At 34.3% G+C, this 19,770-nt stretch overlaps 1 protein-coding gene across 3 annotated transcripts in view; it reads left to right on the top strand.

Moving 5' to 3' along the window:
* The first annotated feature begins 19,417 nt into the window (after positions 1-19,417).
* The window catches only part of LOC143237475 (cyclic AMP response element-binding protein A-like), a 68,876-nt gene continuing 68,523 nt past the window's right edge, over positions 19,418-19,770 (top strand). For all 3 annotated transcript variants that reach the window (XM_076476762.1, XM_076476763.1, XM_076476764.1), the window contains exon 1: positions 19,418-19,627. In XM_076476762.1, coding sequence (XP_076332877.1) covers positions 19,541-19,627 — 87 coding nt within the window. In that variant the 5' untranslated portion in view covers positions 19,418-19,540. The remainder of the gene's footprint in view (positions 19,628-19,770) is intronic.

Consider the following 19,770-nt stretch of genomic DNA (forward strand, 5'->3'; position numbering starts at 1 on the left):
AATCGTTTCAATGAGAAACATTTTTTTCACGCACGGAAAAATCATTGATGTTAAAAAATTATTTATGCATATCTTCGTGCGTACTAGATATTTTAAACATGTGATGAATTAATATTTTAAGTAAATTTGCTCTATAAACATTCGGAATAAAACTTTTAAAATTAAAAAATAAATTTGTAAATCTATTTTATGATATATTTAATATTATAACTCCCCATCGTTGTTACAGATTAGAGTTCCAAAAATAGAATTTTATGATGTCGTACACTCAACCTCATGCTGTTATGTCTATTGTTTAACCACTCTAAATATTGGAAGACTTGGTCAGAATTCCTAAATATGCTTATGGTAGTAAAGAGGTCTGAACTGTTGAGGTCATTTTTCCAGTCATTGTTTTAAATGCTGACAAAGAAACAAGCTAGATAAGAATGGCGTAAGTCTTGAAACCATAGTAACTTCATCGATCTGACCATAAAGATGACCATTCAACATAAAATGTGAATCTTTGATGCCTAAATCAATCAGTTTCAAGAAGACCAATGTTGATATGTATACAGCGGTGAAGTTGTTTTTCAAAAAACTATTTTTTTCACTTAATTGTATTGTCTCTTCCAGTGGAATATTGTTACATCAGAACTCGTACAATGCACATCACTATAGAATTTCGATTGTTGAATTTCTTGGGAAAATTCAAAATTATCTTTCAGAGCGTATACATTCGTTGCTGTTTTTTAACCCACCATAAAAAACAGTCAAGACATGATTATAAATTCCAATGTTAGACACGATAAGTTTTAAAGGGCATACTTCTTTATGGACTTCTAGCAATCCATAAAAAATAACAGGATAACTACACAGTGGCCAGCAAATTTAATGATGAAGTTAAGGCGCTCAAAAAGTTAAGTAAAAACAAGAGAAATCAGATAATGGTGATATTTTTGTAATTTTGGACAAAGACTATTGCCCCCTCCCCAGTGGCACAGCGATACGTCTGCGGACTCACACCATTACAACCCGGGTTTCGATACCCGTAGTGGGCAGGAACACAAATAGCCCATTGTGTGGCTTTGTGTTTAATTCTAAACGAGTAAAGACTATTACGTAAAGAAGGGTAATTTGAGACTCGCGGGTTCGATTCACCATCACACCAAACATGCTCGCCCTTTCAGTCATGGGGGCGTTATAATATGGCGGTCAATCCTACTATTCGTTGGTAAAAGAGTAGCCCAAGAGTTAGAAGGGGTGGTGATGATTAGCTGCCTTCCCTCTAGTGTTACACTGCAAAAGTAGGGACGACTAGTGCAGATAGCCCTCGCTTTGCGCGAAAATTAAAAAACAAACAAACGTAAAGAAAGTTGGAGAAATTGTTTGTCATAGCATTAAATTTGTGAAACTGAGTCGTGATCCTACTGATATAAGAAGGTGTCCCCCCGCTGGTACAGCGGTAAGTCTACGGATTTACAACGCTAAAATCAGGGGCTCACTTCCCCTCGGTGGGCTCAGCAGATAGCACGATGTGGCTTTGCTATAAGAAAAAACACACTAATAAGAAGGAAAGCTAACTACAGAAGTCTTTGTTAAAATGACAGAATAAAAGTAATCTTAGTAAAGATATTGAATCATCGGATATTTAAAATGTCCAGTACGATCGAACCTGCATCTACAAACAAGGAGTAATTTTTAAACAAAACTAGATCAGTGTTCATGAATGGATACAAAATATGTTCTAGTTAAAGACTGAGCAACAACCTCCATAAAACAGATTGTGAATGGAAAATATATGTCTTGTTGGATTGAAAAAAATGGTAACGCACATTACTGACAATACTTCCAATGGGAAACATAGAACAGATATGATAAATTGTATTCAAATGTGTATTCAATTATTTGTTTTCAGTATGCTGGCTAAACTGCTAGTGAGTTTACAAAAATATGTTCTTTGGTTGTATTTCTAATGTTTCTATGTGAATTGAAAGTTCAGGACGATTACTGAGTTATACACATACTTTAATTGTAAAATTAAGTAATAGCTGAGTGTTTTTGTTTCTCATTAATTGGTAAAAAAAAAGAAGAGCTCAGAGTTCTATTAACAAAAACATAATAGTTTAATTTCACAAAGTTCTGCAAATTACCTTAAGTAATGCTTATTAACAGGCCTAACTTCACAGTGTATGGATGTTAAATTGTTATTCACTTGCTATCTGTGAGACATAGTCAAAACACAAAACCAGTATTCACAAGACTTAACTAATCTGAAAGTAAAATGCGAAGTGACAAACAAACTCCATAATTCATTCATCAATGATGTATCAGTGTCAGAGTTACAGATTACTGATCACACTGTCTCATCTGATTCACTTTTTAATGCTAAAATCATTTCCAAAACTTTAAATAATGTTTTAATCATTAATGAGCCACGCCTATCATGTGACGTCAAAATGTCCTCTGGATCAACAATAATATAATAATAATAATAAATAATAAAAGATAGTCTACGACAATATTTTCAACTGAAAATAGTGTGGAAATACTACTCGTAAACAGTTTATTTATTTACCCAAATTTGTTCAATACTGCACATTTAAATTCATTAGGGCTAAAAATAGTTCACTTCCCCAAATCAATCGAACATTTTTTAAGCTTTTTCATTCTGATATATATATATACATATTTACAAAGAATATTCAATTTTTGTCGTGATGAAATATCTTCCTGTGTTGCTTTTATTTACTAACATGTTTAAGATAAAATCTTGAAATATCCTTTTCTGTGTGTATTTCCAAGCTTTTTCGACTTTCTCTCAAAGGACATTTACCCTCAGTTTATCTACTTTCTGTCGTCACTGGATAACTTACCTATAGCTAGCTAGCTTCTCACTGAAATTTGCTCCAAGTTGCCAGACAAGTTTTGTCGCTTAAGGAAAGAATAAAACGACTTATACGTGATGCTCGTCTTTCATTTGGAAATTTAATGGATTATTTGAACCTTAACACTTGTTCTTTCAACCCAGAACTATTTAACATTCATTGAATACATTTTAAGCATTGATGAAGTTGACCTTTAAAGTGCCAATCGTGTGGCTTGTGTTTAACACTCAGTGTCCATTATGTTTAGATAAAAATTTTGCTGAATTGTTTCTAAAGTCGCTTATTACTGCGCAAGTAATTAACTACTTGTAAGTAAGCACTATTTAAGTGATAGTTATAACAAGTAAAATAAAACCAGGACATAAGCTATTAACTTTTAACTTTGTTTATCTGTGAACTCTGCTCCGAATGGTTCCACCTTTCAGTCATTAAACGTATTTCACTAAACTTTGTATGTGATATTGTCTGTCACTTGCGAATTTTACTTTTTAAAAGCCTGATGCTTACTCCTAGTAATAAGAAAATAGAGCTAAATTTTTTTTAAAGAATTATTCTCCAATGTGTTATTTTCTAGGATAAATACCTTTTTCGTTTTAGCACAAAGCTAAACAATATACCATCCGCCTCTATCCACTGAGAAGAACTTAACCTCAGAGTATAGCTTTGCGAGTCCGTAAGCTCAAAGCTGATCCACAGGAGAACAGTAACAGATATAGTGATGTTTTCGTAAACTGCACATCGGAAAGCTTTTCATTTATAAAGCGTTTTGAATATTTACAATTATAGACAAGTACCTATGTAACTACTTTCATTTCTGCCACATAACGTTCTGTCGTAGCTCGTTACTGATAAAACAGTGAAGTTATTTGTGTTAAACTATGTAATTGTCATTGGAATTTTCAGCTAAGCATTTAGCAATCCACGTTTGTTTTGATTTGATTTGGTTTGAACTACGCACAAAGTTAATTGAAAGCTTTTGACGTTAGCCATCCCTAATTTAGCAGTGATAAACTCCACCCAAACTCAACTCTTGGGCTACTTTTTTAATAACTGATAGTGGGATTTACTGTCACATGATAACGTTTCCATGCTTTAAAGAAAGAGTATGAACAGTGACAGGGATTCCTGCCCGCGAGTCAGACGCCCTAACCACTAGCCCATGCCGGGCTAGGAATTTAAAAAAGCTTGAGGGATGTAATTTGTGATAAGTACTAGAGTAGCACTTCGTATTATTTTTAGTTTTATTTTCATATTATACTTTCATTATAAAGACTGTCTTGCATTGATAGCTTAATATATGTACTTAGGACTAAGCTAAACCGGCTGACCTCAATGAGACTATTAGGATTACCATTGGGTTATCGGCTATATCTACCTTGGAGAATCAAACCCTGAATTTTAGCATTTTAATTTCATAAACTTAGTTCTGTTCTATGATCCCGAAGGTTTTATTTCTGGATGAAAATAACTTAATTACATCAATTATGGTAAGAACGAAATAAAGCTATACACGGGCAAGCTCTTCTTAAGTTGACCAAATCCACCTAGTTTATCATATTCACCTTATAGAGTCGTCTCAATATGGTAACAGGGGTAGCTTGACCTTTGACTCCCGTATACTGGCCCTCTCTTAATGTATTGAAAATTATGTTGATATATTATGAAGTACAGTTTGAATCTTTACTCCTGTTAAAAGCTGGTTCGAGAACTGAAAACTACAGGTTTGGCATGATAAATTATATGTTATTGTGCGTATTGTTTTTGTTTTTCTCACCTTCTTCAACTTTAGGTTTTTTTCTCTTCTTCTAATATAATACAGAAGAAAGACGAAACATTTAAAATAATTCTCATGTAAATAAAATTTCCTTACAATTAGACTGGTCAAACAATAATGACTTTTTTATAATTTTTTTTTACACACAACAGCACTCTCTCCAAACAAAATGTAAACGTCCGCCACTTTGATTTTGTTAATAACATTGACGTGAAATTGGTCTCAGACAAAATTATTGTTTTTTTCTATGTATTACAATGAGATACTACCTGACTGCCAACTGTTATACCGACTTTTAGTCAGTCATCTTGCCAGTCAAGTCCCTCCTTTGACCTTCTTGGAGAGTAAAACATCTGAGCAGTAATCTCACTCCAAAAGTTAATAACAAAAAGTGGTATCATTATTATTTGGTTAATATTATAAATGCTGTGTGAATCTGAGTGTAAAACGCAATGCATAAATAATATAGCATGGGATGACGTGTATACACATATATAGTAAAAACAATGTGTAATTATCTTCATTATATTCTTCCTCTGTTTGGTTAACTTAGTGTTGATAATCACTAGATCAGAGTGTGAATATATGCGTGTCTAACGAACTGTAAATATAAATAACACATATACTCAATGTACTTGCTATCTTAAGTTTCTCTTCAGGAAGAGAATCTGGATTATTCTGCTCTTCCTTGTCTTATTGTTTTTGCGACCCAAATATTTTCCATTCCAGCTACAAAACAAATAGAAACACAGATTAATTATTTCTTTCTTTTTATTCAATTCGTGAAAATGAGTCTTGAGAAAAATATTAAGAAAGGTTCGAAAAATATTCATTTCTCTACCGTAATACATGGACTGTCATGGAAGATAAATCTAGGTTAAGTTAAGAGTCTATTGTGTTTAAATGATCTGTATGTCGTCGGTAATAAGATTAGCAGAGTATCATTTTACACAAAGCCTTTAAGCGTACTGTACTTAATAGTCTCGGAAATATAGAATAAGCCGTTTTGTTTTATTTGCTACAAGAATAGAAACAAAGTTGTTACTACTTACGTTGAAGTAAGCTCTGACATGGATGAGCTAACAAGAACCTTACTAATCAGCTTCTGTGTTGTTCGTAAATTAAGCGAGCCAAATTCCCAGAACTTCTAGGACGAAACGAATGGATTATTGTAACACAGTAAACAATATAATAGAAATGTTTATCCAGGCATGAACCTCATTGTACTTGTTTAATCATCCAGCAATCGTGGAAAGAAATATGCTGAGGTTAGTAAATTATGTAGATTTGAAATCATCAAAACTTTAACTGTTTAACAGTAACTGAATAATTATTTACGTATTGCGTTCATTTTTTAAAAAATGATAAATTCACAATATTAAGATAATGTTAAAATCCATTTTTTTGTTTTTTATAACCAATCACTTGATTTGAAATTGCAATATTCTCCAACATGATTTTACTTCCTTTATTGAAAATATACAGAACATTCAAAATGTTCAAGACATCAACTGGTAACAATAAAATACTTTGAATAATTTGTTTATAATAAATAAAAACAAAAAACAATGGTAGATATGTATGCATATAAGGCCTACAGAAAGTAAGCTTTCATTAGTATATTATTTGGTGATTTATTTCAAAATTATTTTACTGAAAATATTTACTGTTCAAAAAAGAAAAAAAGAGCAAGTGTGTTTTGTTGTTGCTGTTTTTTCTTTTATGTAACAAAGTTTTAATCGCCGCAAACTTGTTTGGCTACACATAAAAATTGCTGTTACATGTATTACATAACAAATGTACTAAGTTTGTTCACCATGTTTCATTATTTTCTTCTTTTTTCCCAATGAGTAAATGCAAGAAATTCGACAATTAATTATTCAACATTCACTGGTTTACGATTGAGTTATACAACATGTGTCAGTAGGTTCTCAAAGTTATTGTGTCTTGTAAATTATTCTCCTTCCTCTAGATAGACAGGAGTATTAAGCGGTAATGAGCCTGTGTATTTATTTTCTGTAATTTCAATATTCCTGATACATAGTTGCTATTTCCACCACTAGGAAGCAGCAGTGAATATTTCTCAAAAATTGTGTACGTAAGACTACTGTGCTGTTTGTCATTTTCCCCTTTGCCTTTTATTTTTTACAAAAAGTAGCATTTATGCGCTCTAGAATGAACTAAAAACGGTTGTTAAGGTAAAGTATGTAGTTCTCCTAATTATTTGATACAAATGTCAAAAGCAACAATCACTGTGCTACAGTTGTTACTGCAAGGAAAACCCGAAATGGAGGGAAAGTCCCCTATAAGCCGGGAGCTTTCGGGAACTTAAAGAAATTAAAACTTAGGAATGATAAAGAAAACACGGAGAGTTCAGACCCATTATCCCACTACTCTCGTGAGGGTTCATCGGTAAGCTTGGTTTGGTTTGATTTGAATCTCGCGCAAAACCACTCGAGGGCTATCTGCGCTAGCCGTACTTAAATTAGCAGTGTAAGACCAGAGGGAAGGCAGTTAGTCATCACCACCCACCGCAAACTCTTGGAATACTCTTTTACCAATAAATAGTGTGATTGACCGTAACATTATAACGTCACAACGGCTGAAAGGGCGAGCATGTTTGATGTGACGGGGATTCGAGCCCGCGACCCTCAGATTACGAGTCGAATGCCTTAACCACCTGTCAATGCCAGGTCCGGTAAGCGTGCGAACTTATAACATTAAATTTCAGATTTCGATTCCTGTGGTAGTAGATCACTGGAATACTGTGCTAAACAATGAACAACTGTATTTTTCCACGAAATTTATCAAAAGCGTTTTATTTGATTTCACTTTGAATGACTTATAGTGTGAGTTAAAAACAAGATTCGGAGTTCACAGAATAACATTTTTGTTCTTTAGAGCTTTGTTACGCCCCTGTTTCTTGAATTGTAGTTTAGAAAGAACTTTGAAAATGTTTCCAATGTTTTAAAAAGTAAATTTATATCCTTTGATAGCTAGGAAGTGCGTCAATACACTTTTTGTTATTGGCACATATTTTATGTTTTAAATAAATAAATACAAAATTATAACTGATGGAAACATCTTAAAACGTATTTTTTGTCTGAAATTAAGCACAAAGTTACACAATGTGTTATCTGTGCTCTGCCCACCATTGGTATCATTTTCCGGTTTCCAGCGTTGTAAGTCCGCAGACTGTGCCACTAATTAATAAAATCATTAACTTTCTTGTTTTTGTGTTACGAAATAATGTTTGAAAGTCTAATACTGTATTACTTTACATACAGTTACCTTGTTACATTGTAAAGTTTAGAATGAACCTAAACGAGTATATGACGAAAGTATGTGTGCGGCCTATCCTTTGGGAGTATATCTCATTCACATTCTCATGTCACCCACGGGGTCACCTATGTCTTTCTCGTGCATTGAACACTTACGTCAGTTAATAGCCCATAAGGAAGTACTTCACTCGAATCCAGTTGTAAACATCGGGTTAATTCACTATGTTGTAACATACTAATCACTTTATGCATCTAATAAAGATTGGGATTCGCATGTTCCCGTAATAGTAAATGCATAGCAAGTCAAGTTGCACTTACTGTAACATGTGCAAGCTAGTACGAATCTGGGTTCAAAGTAAAATATCTTTGTCACGTTGTATTTCGTAAAGAAAGAGATGTTTATCGTGGACTATGACTACATTGAAATAAATCCCCAAACTCTGTTTTTAGAACTCTTTCCCTGACACTTATCAACTGTAACGTGTTTCATGACAAATACGTTGTAGTTGATAAAAACAGGTTTAAATAAACTACGATATGTTTCATGGTTAGCATCCTTAATAGTTTTCCATCAGCAACGATCTGTTTAATGTTAAACATTCCAACATTTTATCATCAACTGTATTTCACAGTAAATATTCCTGATATTTTTATTTATAAACTGAGATTTCTTTCATGGCAAACATCTCTGAAAGATTTTCAATTAAACACAATCTATTACACAGTGAACATTCCCCACATTTTCTCATCCACTATGGACTGTTTGATTATTAGCTTCCCTAACAATCTTTCATCAACTATGGACTGTTTAATTATTAGCTTCCCTAACAATTTTTCACCAACTATGGACTGTTTCATTGCTAGTTTCTCTAACAATTTTTCACCAACTATGGACTGTTTCATTGTTAGCTTCTCTAACAATTTTTCATCAACTATGGACTGTTTCATTGTTAGTTTCTCTAACAATTTTTCACCAACTATGGACTGTTTCATTGTTAGCTTCTCTAACAATTTTTCATCAACTATGGACTGTTTCATTGTTAGTTTCTCTAACAATTTTTTCATCAGCTACGATTAGATTCTTTAACTATATATTGAGTTTTAGTAAATACGAACATGAAATAAGGAATGAACTAATGAACTACAATTAGCTCTTAAAAATAAACTGACTCTTACAAGAACCAGAAACAAACGGAAGAACTCTATCATTCGGTATTATTTATAATACAACGCTACTAAAGTCAGGGGTTCGATTCACTTCGGTGGACTCAGCAGATAGACCGATGTGGCTTTGCTATAAGAAAACACAAATACAATATTTATAAACCCCTCCCCAAAGGTACATATATATTCATATATTAAACATTTATTATGTATTTACACATATACATACAATCTATGTATGTAAAACAATGAACAAAATAAAGCGTAAACAGTTGAAACAAACCAACCAGAAGAATATTGTCTTTTCTTGTTGTTTTTTTCAATTAAGTACAAAACTACACAAACGGCTATCTGTGCTATACCCACCACGGGTATCGAAGCCCGGTTTCTAGCATTGTAAGTGCGCATACATACCGCTGTGCCTCGGGGGAAGAAGATTACTTGATTGTCAAGCACAGTGCTACACTATGGGCTATACGTGCTTTTCTCACCAAAAGTATCGAAACCCGGTTTTTAATGTTATAAGCTTTCACACATATCACTGAGCGACTGGGATATGAGGGTTTAATAAATATTAAAAATAATGATTAAATTCATATCCTTTCTTTTGATGGGAACCCTCACTGTTATAAGTATTTTCATCTGCACTTTTCTAACACGATGGCAAGGCTAGTAAAGAAGTTGACTAAAGAATTTCTTTCACAAGCACGTATAATAAATATAGCCCTCGTGGTTATTGACTAATGGGAACTAATAACGAACAACTGGAAGTAAAATGTATAGAACTCATAACACCATGTAACAAAATTTTTACTTTTTCTTGTTCCTGGGCAGAAAGTGTTATTTCCCAATTGCTTATGCCTAAAGTAAATGGAAAAGACCTATTATTCTCTTCAAACTTTGCTTTTGTGACCTGGGAGCGTACAACAAAAACATGATGGGAGACTATATTTGAGGGCTTATGCGTGAAAGTGATTTACATTACAGTCGCAAATCTCGAAAAACTACTCACTTCTAAACATTTTTGTTCATTTTTGTATAACTTTAGTATAAATACATGTAAATCTTGACTCCTATGTTGTTTTATTCAGACCTTATGTAAATGAAAATGTACAAATTTGCCTGTTTTGACATAGAAAATAGGTTAATTTGTTAATTTCATTATCCAGATCACAAAAGCAAAGTTTGAAGGGAATAGTGGCCATTTTCTGTACTTTTACAACATAAGCAATTAAGAAATAACACATACTATCCAGGAAAAATTTGTTACCTAGTGTAATTGATCACGAATCCATAAATAAACTGATACTTATAAGCTTTCCTATGTTATGAATACAGTCGTATGAGATGTCACAGTTGTTTTATATGTTGAAGATAGAAGGGAAAAAACAAGAGTTTAAAGGCGGAACATAACTCTGTCTTAATTAGAAATTCTTTGAAATCTCAGCAGTTAGGAGGTTATATTATTGCTCCAAATACTCTATGAAACAATACCTCGTTGTCATTATAGCTTGAAAGACGAAAATATGAAATCGAGTAGTGGTTTTGTTGTTGCTCTTACAAACACGTGTATAGTTCATCTTTAATCGTATAGAGCTGGTGTAGGGTTATACAGAGAATTACTCCTTTTAACAGTCAGAACGGAAACTTGAGAAACAAGGCTTAAAATAAGTAGATCGCGCCCCTGACTTGCTTTCTTCAGCGCTATTTTCTGTTGTTTCGGGTCATTTCTTCTTTTTTTGCGGTAGGTACGCGACAACTGAATACCAACGGAAGCTGTTTCTTCGGGCTAGATAGCGTGCATGTACGAACGGACGTTGAACTGATAGTTGAGTTTACCTGACCTTGAAGAAAGGTTCTTAGCGGGCATTACACTTTACTAGGTGAGAGAAGAAATAACATTACCTATACGTTTAGAGGCGAGGAACACTAAATTAATATTCTGTTAAATGGTACAGGTTCATTGGTTTCAATGAACTGGGAAAAAGGTATGAACATCTAAAAGTAAGTACAATCAAATTATTTACTCTAAGAAACACTTATCAGATCTGAATAGCGACAAACACTTACTCTGTGGTTCTTGTAGTTTTGTTAAATTGTAAATATTCCAAAAACTTAATGGAAACGCCTGCTTTCAAACATATCTTAAAAGACTCCACGTAAACTATGAACGACACATTTTTTAGATGATCGTTTCGTTTGTTTGTAATGGAGCACAAACGTACACAAAGCTACGTACTCTGCCCGCTAAGGGTATCGAAACCCGGTTTTTAGCGGTGTGTCTGCAGACATACCTCTGTGTCACTGGGCTTTTAGATGAATGTCTCAGTTGTGAAACAAATAAAAACATTAAATGGCTACGACTTAAAACGGAACGCTGGAAAACGTGTGTCTAGTATCAATACATTATTTAAAGAGGCTCAGCAAGGCCAGGTGATTAAGGCACTCGACTCGTAATCCAAGGGTCGCGGGTTCTAATCCTTGTCACACCAAAGATGCTCGCCCTTTCAGCCGTGGGAACGTTATAAAGTTACGATCAATCCCACTATTCGTTGGTAAAAGAGTAGCTTAAGGGTTGGCGGTGGGTGGTGATGACTAACTGCCTACCCTCTAGTCTTACACTGCTAAATTAGGGACGGCTAACGCAGATAGCCCTGGTGTAGCTTTGCGCAAAAATCAAAACAAACCAAGCCAAACTAAGCTTCAAAGTAAAGCTAAAAAGGACCAAGAAACTGGGAAACGAGCCTTTAATTAAGGCAGTTAAGGTGAAATGTATGTAACGAATTTGGCACCTGGGAACGTTTTAGCAGGTTATAGAGGAAGTTAAGTATTTCCAAATCCAATTAAACCTGTACTAAAATGTTTAGAAATTACAAAACAACTTTTTCTCGTAATTAAAGCCACACTTTATAAAAGAAGTATGAATATTCCAAACGTGTAATGAATTTTTTTAATCAGCTACCATTTTGTTTCGTAATATACAGATGATGTATGCCTCTCCAGGGTGCTATCCACAGATGATGTACATCTCTCCGGGGTCTTGTTCACATATGATACATCCCTCTATAGGATTTTCTTCAAGTGTTTCTATTTATACACGACCTACGCCTGAAGGACAAAAACATGATTAAATTACTGTCATCAGTTCGAGAAATAAGAAAATGATGGAAATTTAAAATAATTTAAAGGTGTTGTACGTCTCTGGATTCTGAAGATGCTGAAACGTTTATTTTAAAATCCAAACTGAAACTGCAACCTATCCATACTTGGTATGATTGAACAACAGTGCTAAACACGTTTATCTTACCACGTCTTTTAGATACTGGTGTATAGTTCAGACCATTACTCCAGAACGTTCTACGTGTTTTATTCTCAGTTCGCAAGAATAATTCGTCACATAAATGAGATTACGATGAAGGATGGACAATTGCTTTTATGGCAACCTTAAACCTTTATGTTGCTTTAAATTAGTGTTACTGTAAAAGCAGTGCGATTGGATTGTTACGTACAGTTTTTGTTGGAAAGCAATCAATGAATAATAGAAGAAATCAAAGATAAACTCAATCATTATTCAGGTGTTGCAATTTGGGAAAAATATCGGCGTCTAACAGTTCCAGTTGTCTAATCCAAACTACCGGCTTCTTTTTAAGCAAACTAATGGTCAGGCGTGGCCTAGTGGTGCAACTTTTCAGAAATGTTAATTTAACAATTGACACTTCGCAACTCGTTGCCACTAAAATGTGCTCCACGATTTGAAACCTTGAAGGATTGCTGAAGTCTTCCTTTCTGTTTAGCCCTTTGGATCTGAATCGTTTAAAAATTTGTCTCAGAGAATATTTCTCTTTGTTAAACAATAAGTGCGTGAATGTCTATTGAATTACCTCAGAAGATTTATAGTCTCGAACGAACGTATTTCAAAATCGGAATTCAGTAAAACTGAAAACAATTTCTTAATCTTTTTTCTAGTATTGATAGGAATTTTACTCAGTAAATTTCTCTTATATTTTAGGTTTTTATAGTTCGAGTAAGTTAAGGGTCTAGTTATTTTAAGTATTGAAATTAAAATTAGAAAATGAAGAAATGTCTTTGGCACTAATCATATGTGAGTGCATTATATAATTCCAGACAAAGTCCTTCTGAAGGCGGATACTGTTGATTAGTTGACTTTTGCTCTGATAAGTACTTTAAAATTAGAGACATACCTGCTTATAACTTAATTCTAAGGAGTTCTGACTTTGCTATTTAGTCTCTGTGAAGCATAAGATGTCGTTTAGGTTGAAACTACCAGAAACACAATATTAGAACTGTGCCATAAAAGTACTATTAAAGATAAACAAATTAGGATAAATTCGTTCTAAAATTTCTATGATCTGCGTGAAGTTTTAGCAACAATACGTAACATAACTACATAAGAACTGCAATATAAATATTTTTAAAAATACGTACAAGAAAATACCAACAAATTTATAATAATTAAAAGTCTGTAAACAGAAAACCACTTCGTTTCTTGCTTTTCAAGGTTGATTTACCATTAAAGAATGCAACAAACAAACATTACAATCAACTTGATTCAGAGCTTAAATATAGAAATATATATTGTTTGGCTTAAGCAAAACAATAAATAAAAAGTGCACAATGAGCAATCTGTGCTGTGGCCTTCCAAACTTTAGCGATGACCTATACATATATATATATCTGTGTGTGTATGTGTATGTTTAGCACAATGAGTTACTGTTCAAAAAAATAGATTTATTAAAACAGCCATTTCATGAAGTGGATGTCTCAAGATTATGAAATGAGTCGAACGTGGCCTACAGGATTTATGGTTTGTAACCTGTTTTCGCTAAAACGTGCTCCCCACTTTCGGGACGTGTGGGGGGATATATAAAAGCGTCGATCATATCCTATCATACAACTAGTGTACACCAAGAGATGGCGGTAGGTGATGTTGACTAGTTGTTTTCCTTCTAATCCATCATTTAAAGGTCTAGCATAGCCTGGTAGTTAGGGAGCTCGAAACGTTATATTTTTTTCTTTTTGTTTGTTTTTGAATTTCGCGCAAAGCAGCACGAGGGCTGTCTGCGCTCGGCGTCCCTAATCTAGCAGCGTAAGACTAGAGGGAATGCAGCTAGTCATCACCACCCACCGCTAACTTCTGGACTACTCTTTTACCAACGAATAGTGGGATTGACCGTCACATTATAACGCTCCCACGGCTGAAAGGACGAGCATGTTTGGTGTGACGAGGATTCGAACCCGCGACCCTTGAATAACGAGTTGAGTGCCTTAACCACCTGACCATGCCAGGCCCTCCTAATCTGAGGGTCGCGAGTTCGAATTTCCGTCACACCAAACATGGTCGCTCTTTCAGCCGTGGGGGCGTTGTATGTGATGGTCAACCCTTCTATTCTTTGGTAAAAGAGTATCCCAAGTGGTGATGACTAACTGCCTTCTCTCTAGCCTTACACTGCTAAATTAGGGACGGCTAGCGCAGATAGCCCTCGCGTAGCTTTGCGCGAAAATTCCAAACAAACACTCGTACTATTTATGTTACAGCTTCCTAATGCACAACTCATTACAATAATGATTTTGTATTAATACACTTTCTGTTGAAGACGTTAAAACAACATAATTTGCTGTATTAACTCTGCTATACAACTGCTGTAAACAATAAAGTATAATACTTTATCGCCCTCTGCTGATAGATAATGAGACTAACATCCGTGACAAAACTTTTAAGCAATATTGTATGCTTAAAATCATGAACAAACCTAACACTCACTTGATCTTCTCAGCTGTCGCGACACTTGAAAGTTTGCTTTATTTTATTTGTTCATTTTTTTAGTTTTAGGCTGAGTCATTTCCAGTGCAGATAAAAGTTTCGGTTACACTAGTTATTTTTAACAATAATATTTCTCATGCTTTGTTCGGTAAGAAATTAAGTAAAGTATTGAGAATACGTGACTCACGTTAATAGGAAAATCTTTATTATAACACAAATATTGTGCAATGAAATACACAGAATTATTTTTACTACTCATAGAACAGTGTGTTTGTCACCATCTTATTATAAAAGCTCTTTCCATTTCAATAGAACTGTATTTGATTACACATAGAACAGAGTTTTTTCATCATCTTATTATCAAAGCTCTTCTTTTTAACAGACAGTTCTTAAGAAATGGTAGATCATAATATTTTTGATGTAAAAATGGTATTATTGTTGGTTCTGTGTGTCATCTTTACTCTTTTGTAAACATTAAAATTAAACATCAGGGTTATTATTGGTTCTATGTGTTCTGTTCACTCTTGTGTGAATATTACAATTAAATATAAAAGTTATTGTTGGTTCTGTTTGCTGTCTTCACTCTTGTGTGAATATTATAATTAAATAAAAGTATCATTGTTGGTTCTGTGTGTCATCTTGACGCTTAAATGAACATTAAGTTGTGAGAATATATGTTATATTGTTTTAGTTTGTAAATCAAACGGCAGAAAGATATTTAGATCGGAAACTTTATTGATCAAGATAACTTCGATGAAACAATCTATATATCTAAATATGTCCCCAGTGGCATAGAGGTATGTGTGCAGACGTAGAACGCTAGAAACAGGGTTTCGATACCCGTGGTGGGCAGAGCAGACATAGCCCATTGTGTAGGTTTGTGCTTAACTACAAGCAAAGAAATATTCAAATACAGTATTAACATCGAATATTATTGTTAACAGAACATTTTCAAACTTCAAAAGCGATTCTATCCCCCCAAAAAACAAAATTGCACTCTGCACTTTGGGCCCGTTAGTGCTTTATAAAAGTAGTGGTCAATGATGTGACTAGTGATTACACGTTGTGGACGTTGTCATAAAGCTGGGACTACTGCGTAAATTTTATGACTCTGGCAATAAAACTGGGACTACTGGGTATATTTTACAGACCTTATTATAACACTAGACCTACTGGGTACGTGTTACAATCTAACTATAGAAAACTGAACAGTAGGTACATGTTACAGAACCGGTCATAAATCTGGGACTACTGGGAAATTAGTTGGATTTATTTGGCACTTGTCAGGGGACTGGTCTTAGAATTAGGAGAACCATTTGCATTGTTTTGTTTTAGTTATACTATGATGATTATATCACCTAAGTAAAAAGTCACAATTCTGTGCCTACTAAATACAACAATATATCACAGTCATACTGTTTATTACTGTGTGATTATATCGACCAAACTCACATTTTAATAACTAGCAAGTTAACAAATAGAATCTTACTGCAGTGAGTACTAAATACATAATAATCATATTGCGGTCAGTATATACTTAGTAAGCATACAATACTACATCACTGAGTGTAAAGATGTAAAGGACTAGACCACTGAGTGTAAAATTACAGTACTATACTACTGAGTGTAAAGATGTATAGGACTAGACCACTGAGTGTAAAATTACAGTACTATACTACTGAGTGTAAAGATGTAAAGGACTAGACCACTGAGTGTAAAATTACAGTACTATACTACTGAGTGTAAAGATGTATAGGACTAGACCACTGAGTGTAAAATTACAGTACTATACTACTGAGTGTAAAGATGTATAGGACTAGACCACTGAGTGTAAAGATGTATAGGACTAGACCACTGAGTGTAAAATTACAGTACTATACTACTGAGTGTAAAGATGTATAGGACTAGACCACTGAGTGTAAAGATGTATAGGACTAGACCACTGAGTGTAAAATTACAGTACTATACTACTGAGTGTAAAGATGTATAGGACTAGACCACTGAGTGTAAAGACGTACAGGAATAGATCACTGAGTGAAAAGACGTATAGGACTAGACCATTGAGTGTAAAGATGTATAGTACCAGACCACTGAGTGTAAAGATGTACAGGACAAAATCCTTGAGTGTGAAGATGTACAGGACAAAATCCTTGAGTGTGAAGATGTACAGGAATAGATCACTCAATGTAAAAATGTACACTGTACATTGTACAGAAATAGATCACTGAGTGAAAAGATGTACAGGACTAGATTTCTAAGTGGAAAGATGAAGGGGACTAGATTACTAAATGGAATGATGAACAGGACAAGGTCACTGAGTAGAAAGATGTACAGGACAAGATCACTGAGTGGAAAGATGTACAGGAATAGATCACTTAATGTAAAAATACCGAGCACAGAGGTTCGAAGAACATGGAATGGTAAGTAAAGAATTGAAGGAAGTCAACATCGTGAGATAATGAGGAACAACTCGTAGATGGGCATTCAACAACTTCTAAATCAGGCCTCTCCAACCGAGACGTAAATAATAAATCTACACAGTGTATAACTAAGAAATTCTAAATCAGGCCTCTCCAACCGAGACGTAAATAATAAATCTACACAGTGTATAACTAAGAAAGAAACGGGTTTCCTTCATAGCTCAGACGTTGATAAAACAACCTTCAGATCTAACATTCCATCTAACACAATCTCGAATGATGACGTTTCATGTACTTTACACCTTTGTGCGATATATTTATATTCATAGGAGATCGGTTTAAAACTGTAGGTTATGTGGAAAGTCGTTAAACCTTCAGATGTCTATGTGTTCAAAGAACACGGACTAGTGTGCAGAGATTAGGATGTTACGCTGGTGGCAGGACTCATTACTTAGACTTACAACGTAACTACTCTGATAACTGCTCTACTTACGTTACTGCTGATAAATAAACTACAGAAGCTAATACTGATAACTGCTCTAATTAAACTACTACTGATAAGTAAGCTACAGAATCGTTAATATATATTAGGTGGTTAGTGGAATATGCGATAGGATTAATATATTTTAAGAATTTTGTAGAATATGTAATAGTGTTAATATTTCTTAAGTGGTTTTGTAGAATATGTAACTGTTAATATGTCTTAGGTAATGAGTAAAATAATAATAGCATTAATGTATTTTAGAAAAAGAATAGAATATGTGAAAGAAGTGATTTACTTTAGAAACTAAATAGTGTATGTAATAGTATTAATTTTCCAAAAGAGGGTTGAAAGCCGCCTGAATTTAACCACTCGCACCACTTTACAGTAGTGTGTTGTTTGTCTCTCAGTAAACACTAAAATGACGTCACATAAGGGACGCTTAACGTTGAAATTTTACCGTCGTGACGGCAGTGAAACGTGCGCATGCCACGAATCACGAGAAGAATCAAGCACTATGTAGGCTGCAACGCAGAATAATATACGAGCTTCAAAAACGAGAAATAAGATATATTTGTTACTCTTAATTTTGGTTTTGGTTTTATTTAGTCTTGAGACAGGGCACCTTCAAGAATCCTGCGAAAGTGCACATAGTATATATAGTTCAAGAGTGTGTAATAGCGTTAACGGATCTTAAAATGTGAGTAACATATTATAAGAATTTAAAAGTGAAAGTATAGAAGATGAGTGGATAATCATGTGTGAAATGCAGTAAGAGGATTTTTTTTTAAACCCGTAAAGAATAGAAGTTTCACACAATGATGCTTAACAGAAGAAATAAGATTGCATACAGTTGTTACTGGCTGTACTTGTAACATGACACTATACGCAACGAGATATTATTTTACAAATTCCACTCATTTGAACAAAGTACAAAATCTGTTAGGAGGCCAGCCAAATCTGGAGAAAGAAAAATGTTGATTATCATGGCTATCAAGTTGTATACCTAGTAAAAACGAGTAAGACACTATCATGTATCGAGAAATTTTTGGAATATATGAAACGGGGAGAGGTATGTCACACATGAACGAAAGTTAATGTTTACAACAGTTACCGCTTGATAACCGTTCTATATTTCACATTAATTAATTATTAGAAAATAGTGTTTACTCAAGTGTTCTGTACCTGTTGTTTATATCATTTCAATAGTAAAAACGTAACCTATAGTGTTGCAGAACATGCACCTGTTTTGCATCGTAATATTACTTCAACCTATTCTCACAGCGCTGGTTACTCGTGCCATGCACCTGTTACTCGCACTAAGCCGATCAATTTAAGACCACTCCGCGGGTCAAAGATCTGTTTAAATTGCTCCTTTCCATTCTATTGGTTCTCAGAGCTTTTACGTTAGTCGTTGCGACAACAGTGACGTATCACGTTTATTTCATAGCATGAAACAATATACGCTGTGTAAAGTTATGCTCAACTGATAACTGTTAAGAATACTTTTCTGTGTCCTCTGGACATTAGCGAAATTAACTGATTAGTTAAAATAACAAAGCTAATCTTTACTTTTCCGCACTATTTTTATTAGCGGAAATATCATTCTCCTCTCTGCGTTCATCGTTTCTACGCAATCGGTCTGCTCTCGTTCCTGCTGAGTTTAAGTCAAACTCGTAGCGACGAGCAACAGCGATAACGTGTGTGGAGTGTTCTCGAGTAATTTTCGAATCCTCGGACTTGACCCGGCTACGGACTCTGGAGACAAACTATGGAAGGTGTGGACCTAGACAGATCTCTTTATGACCTCGGCGAAAGTGACCTGAAAGACCTATGGGGATCCGAATCCTTAGGCTCTGTAAGTTAAAAATATATAACATATGTTCAAATTTCTTGATGGCTTTGGAAAGTTGCTTGTAGTAGAAAGTAGAATTTAAAGGTACAATTTTTTCTCCTTTAAGTATCTTTATAAAAAAAAAGCGTCTTAAATATATTTCTGGA

This window comes from Tachypleus tridentatus, chromosome 13, assembly GCF_004210375.1.
Source record: "Tachypleus tridentatus isolate NWPU-2018 chromosome 13, ASM421037v1, whole genome shotgun sequence".
In the NCBI taxonomy this organism is placed as follows: Eukaryota; Metazoa; Arthropoda; class Merostomata; order Xiphosura; family Limulidae; genus Tachypleus; species Tachypleus tridentatus.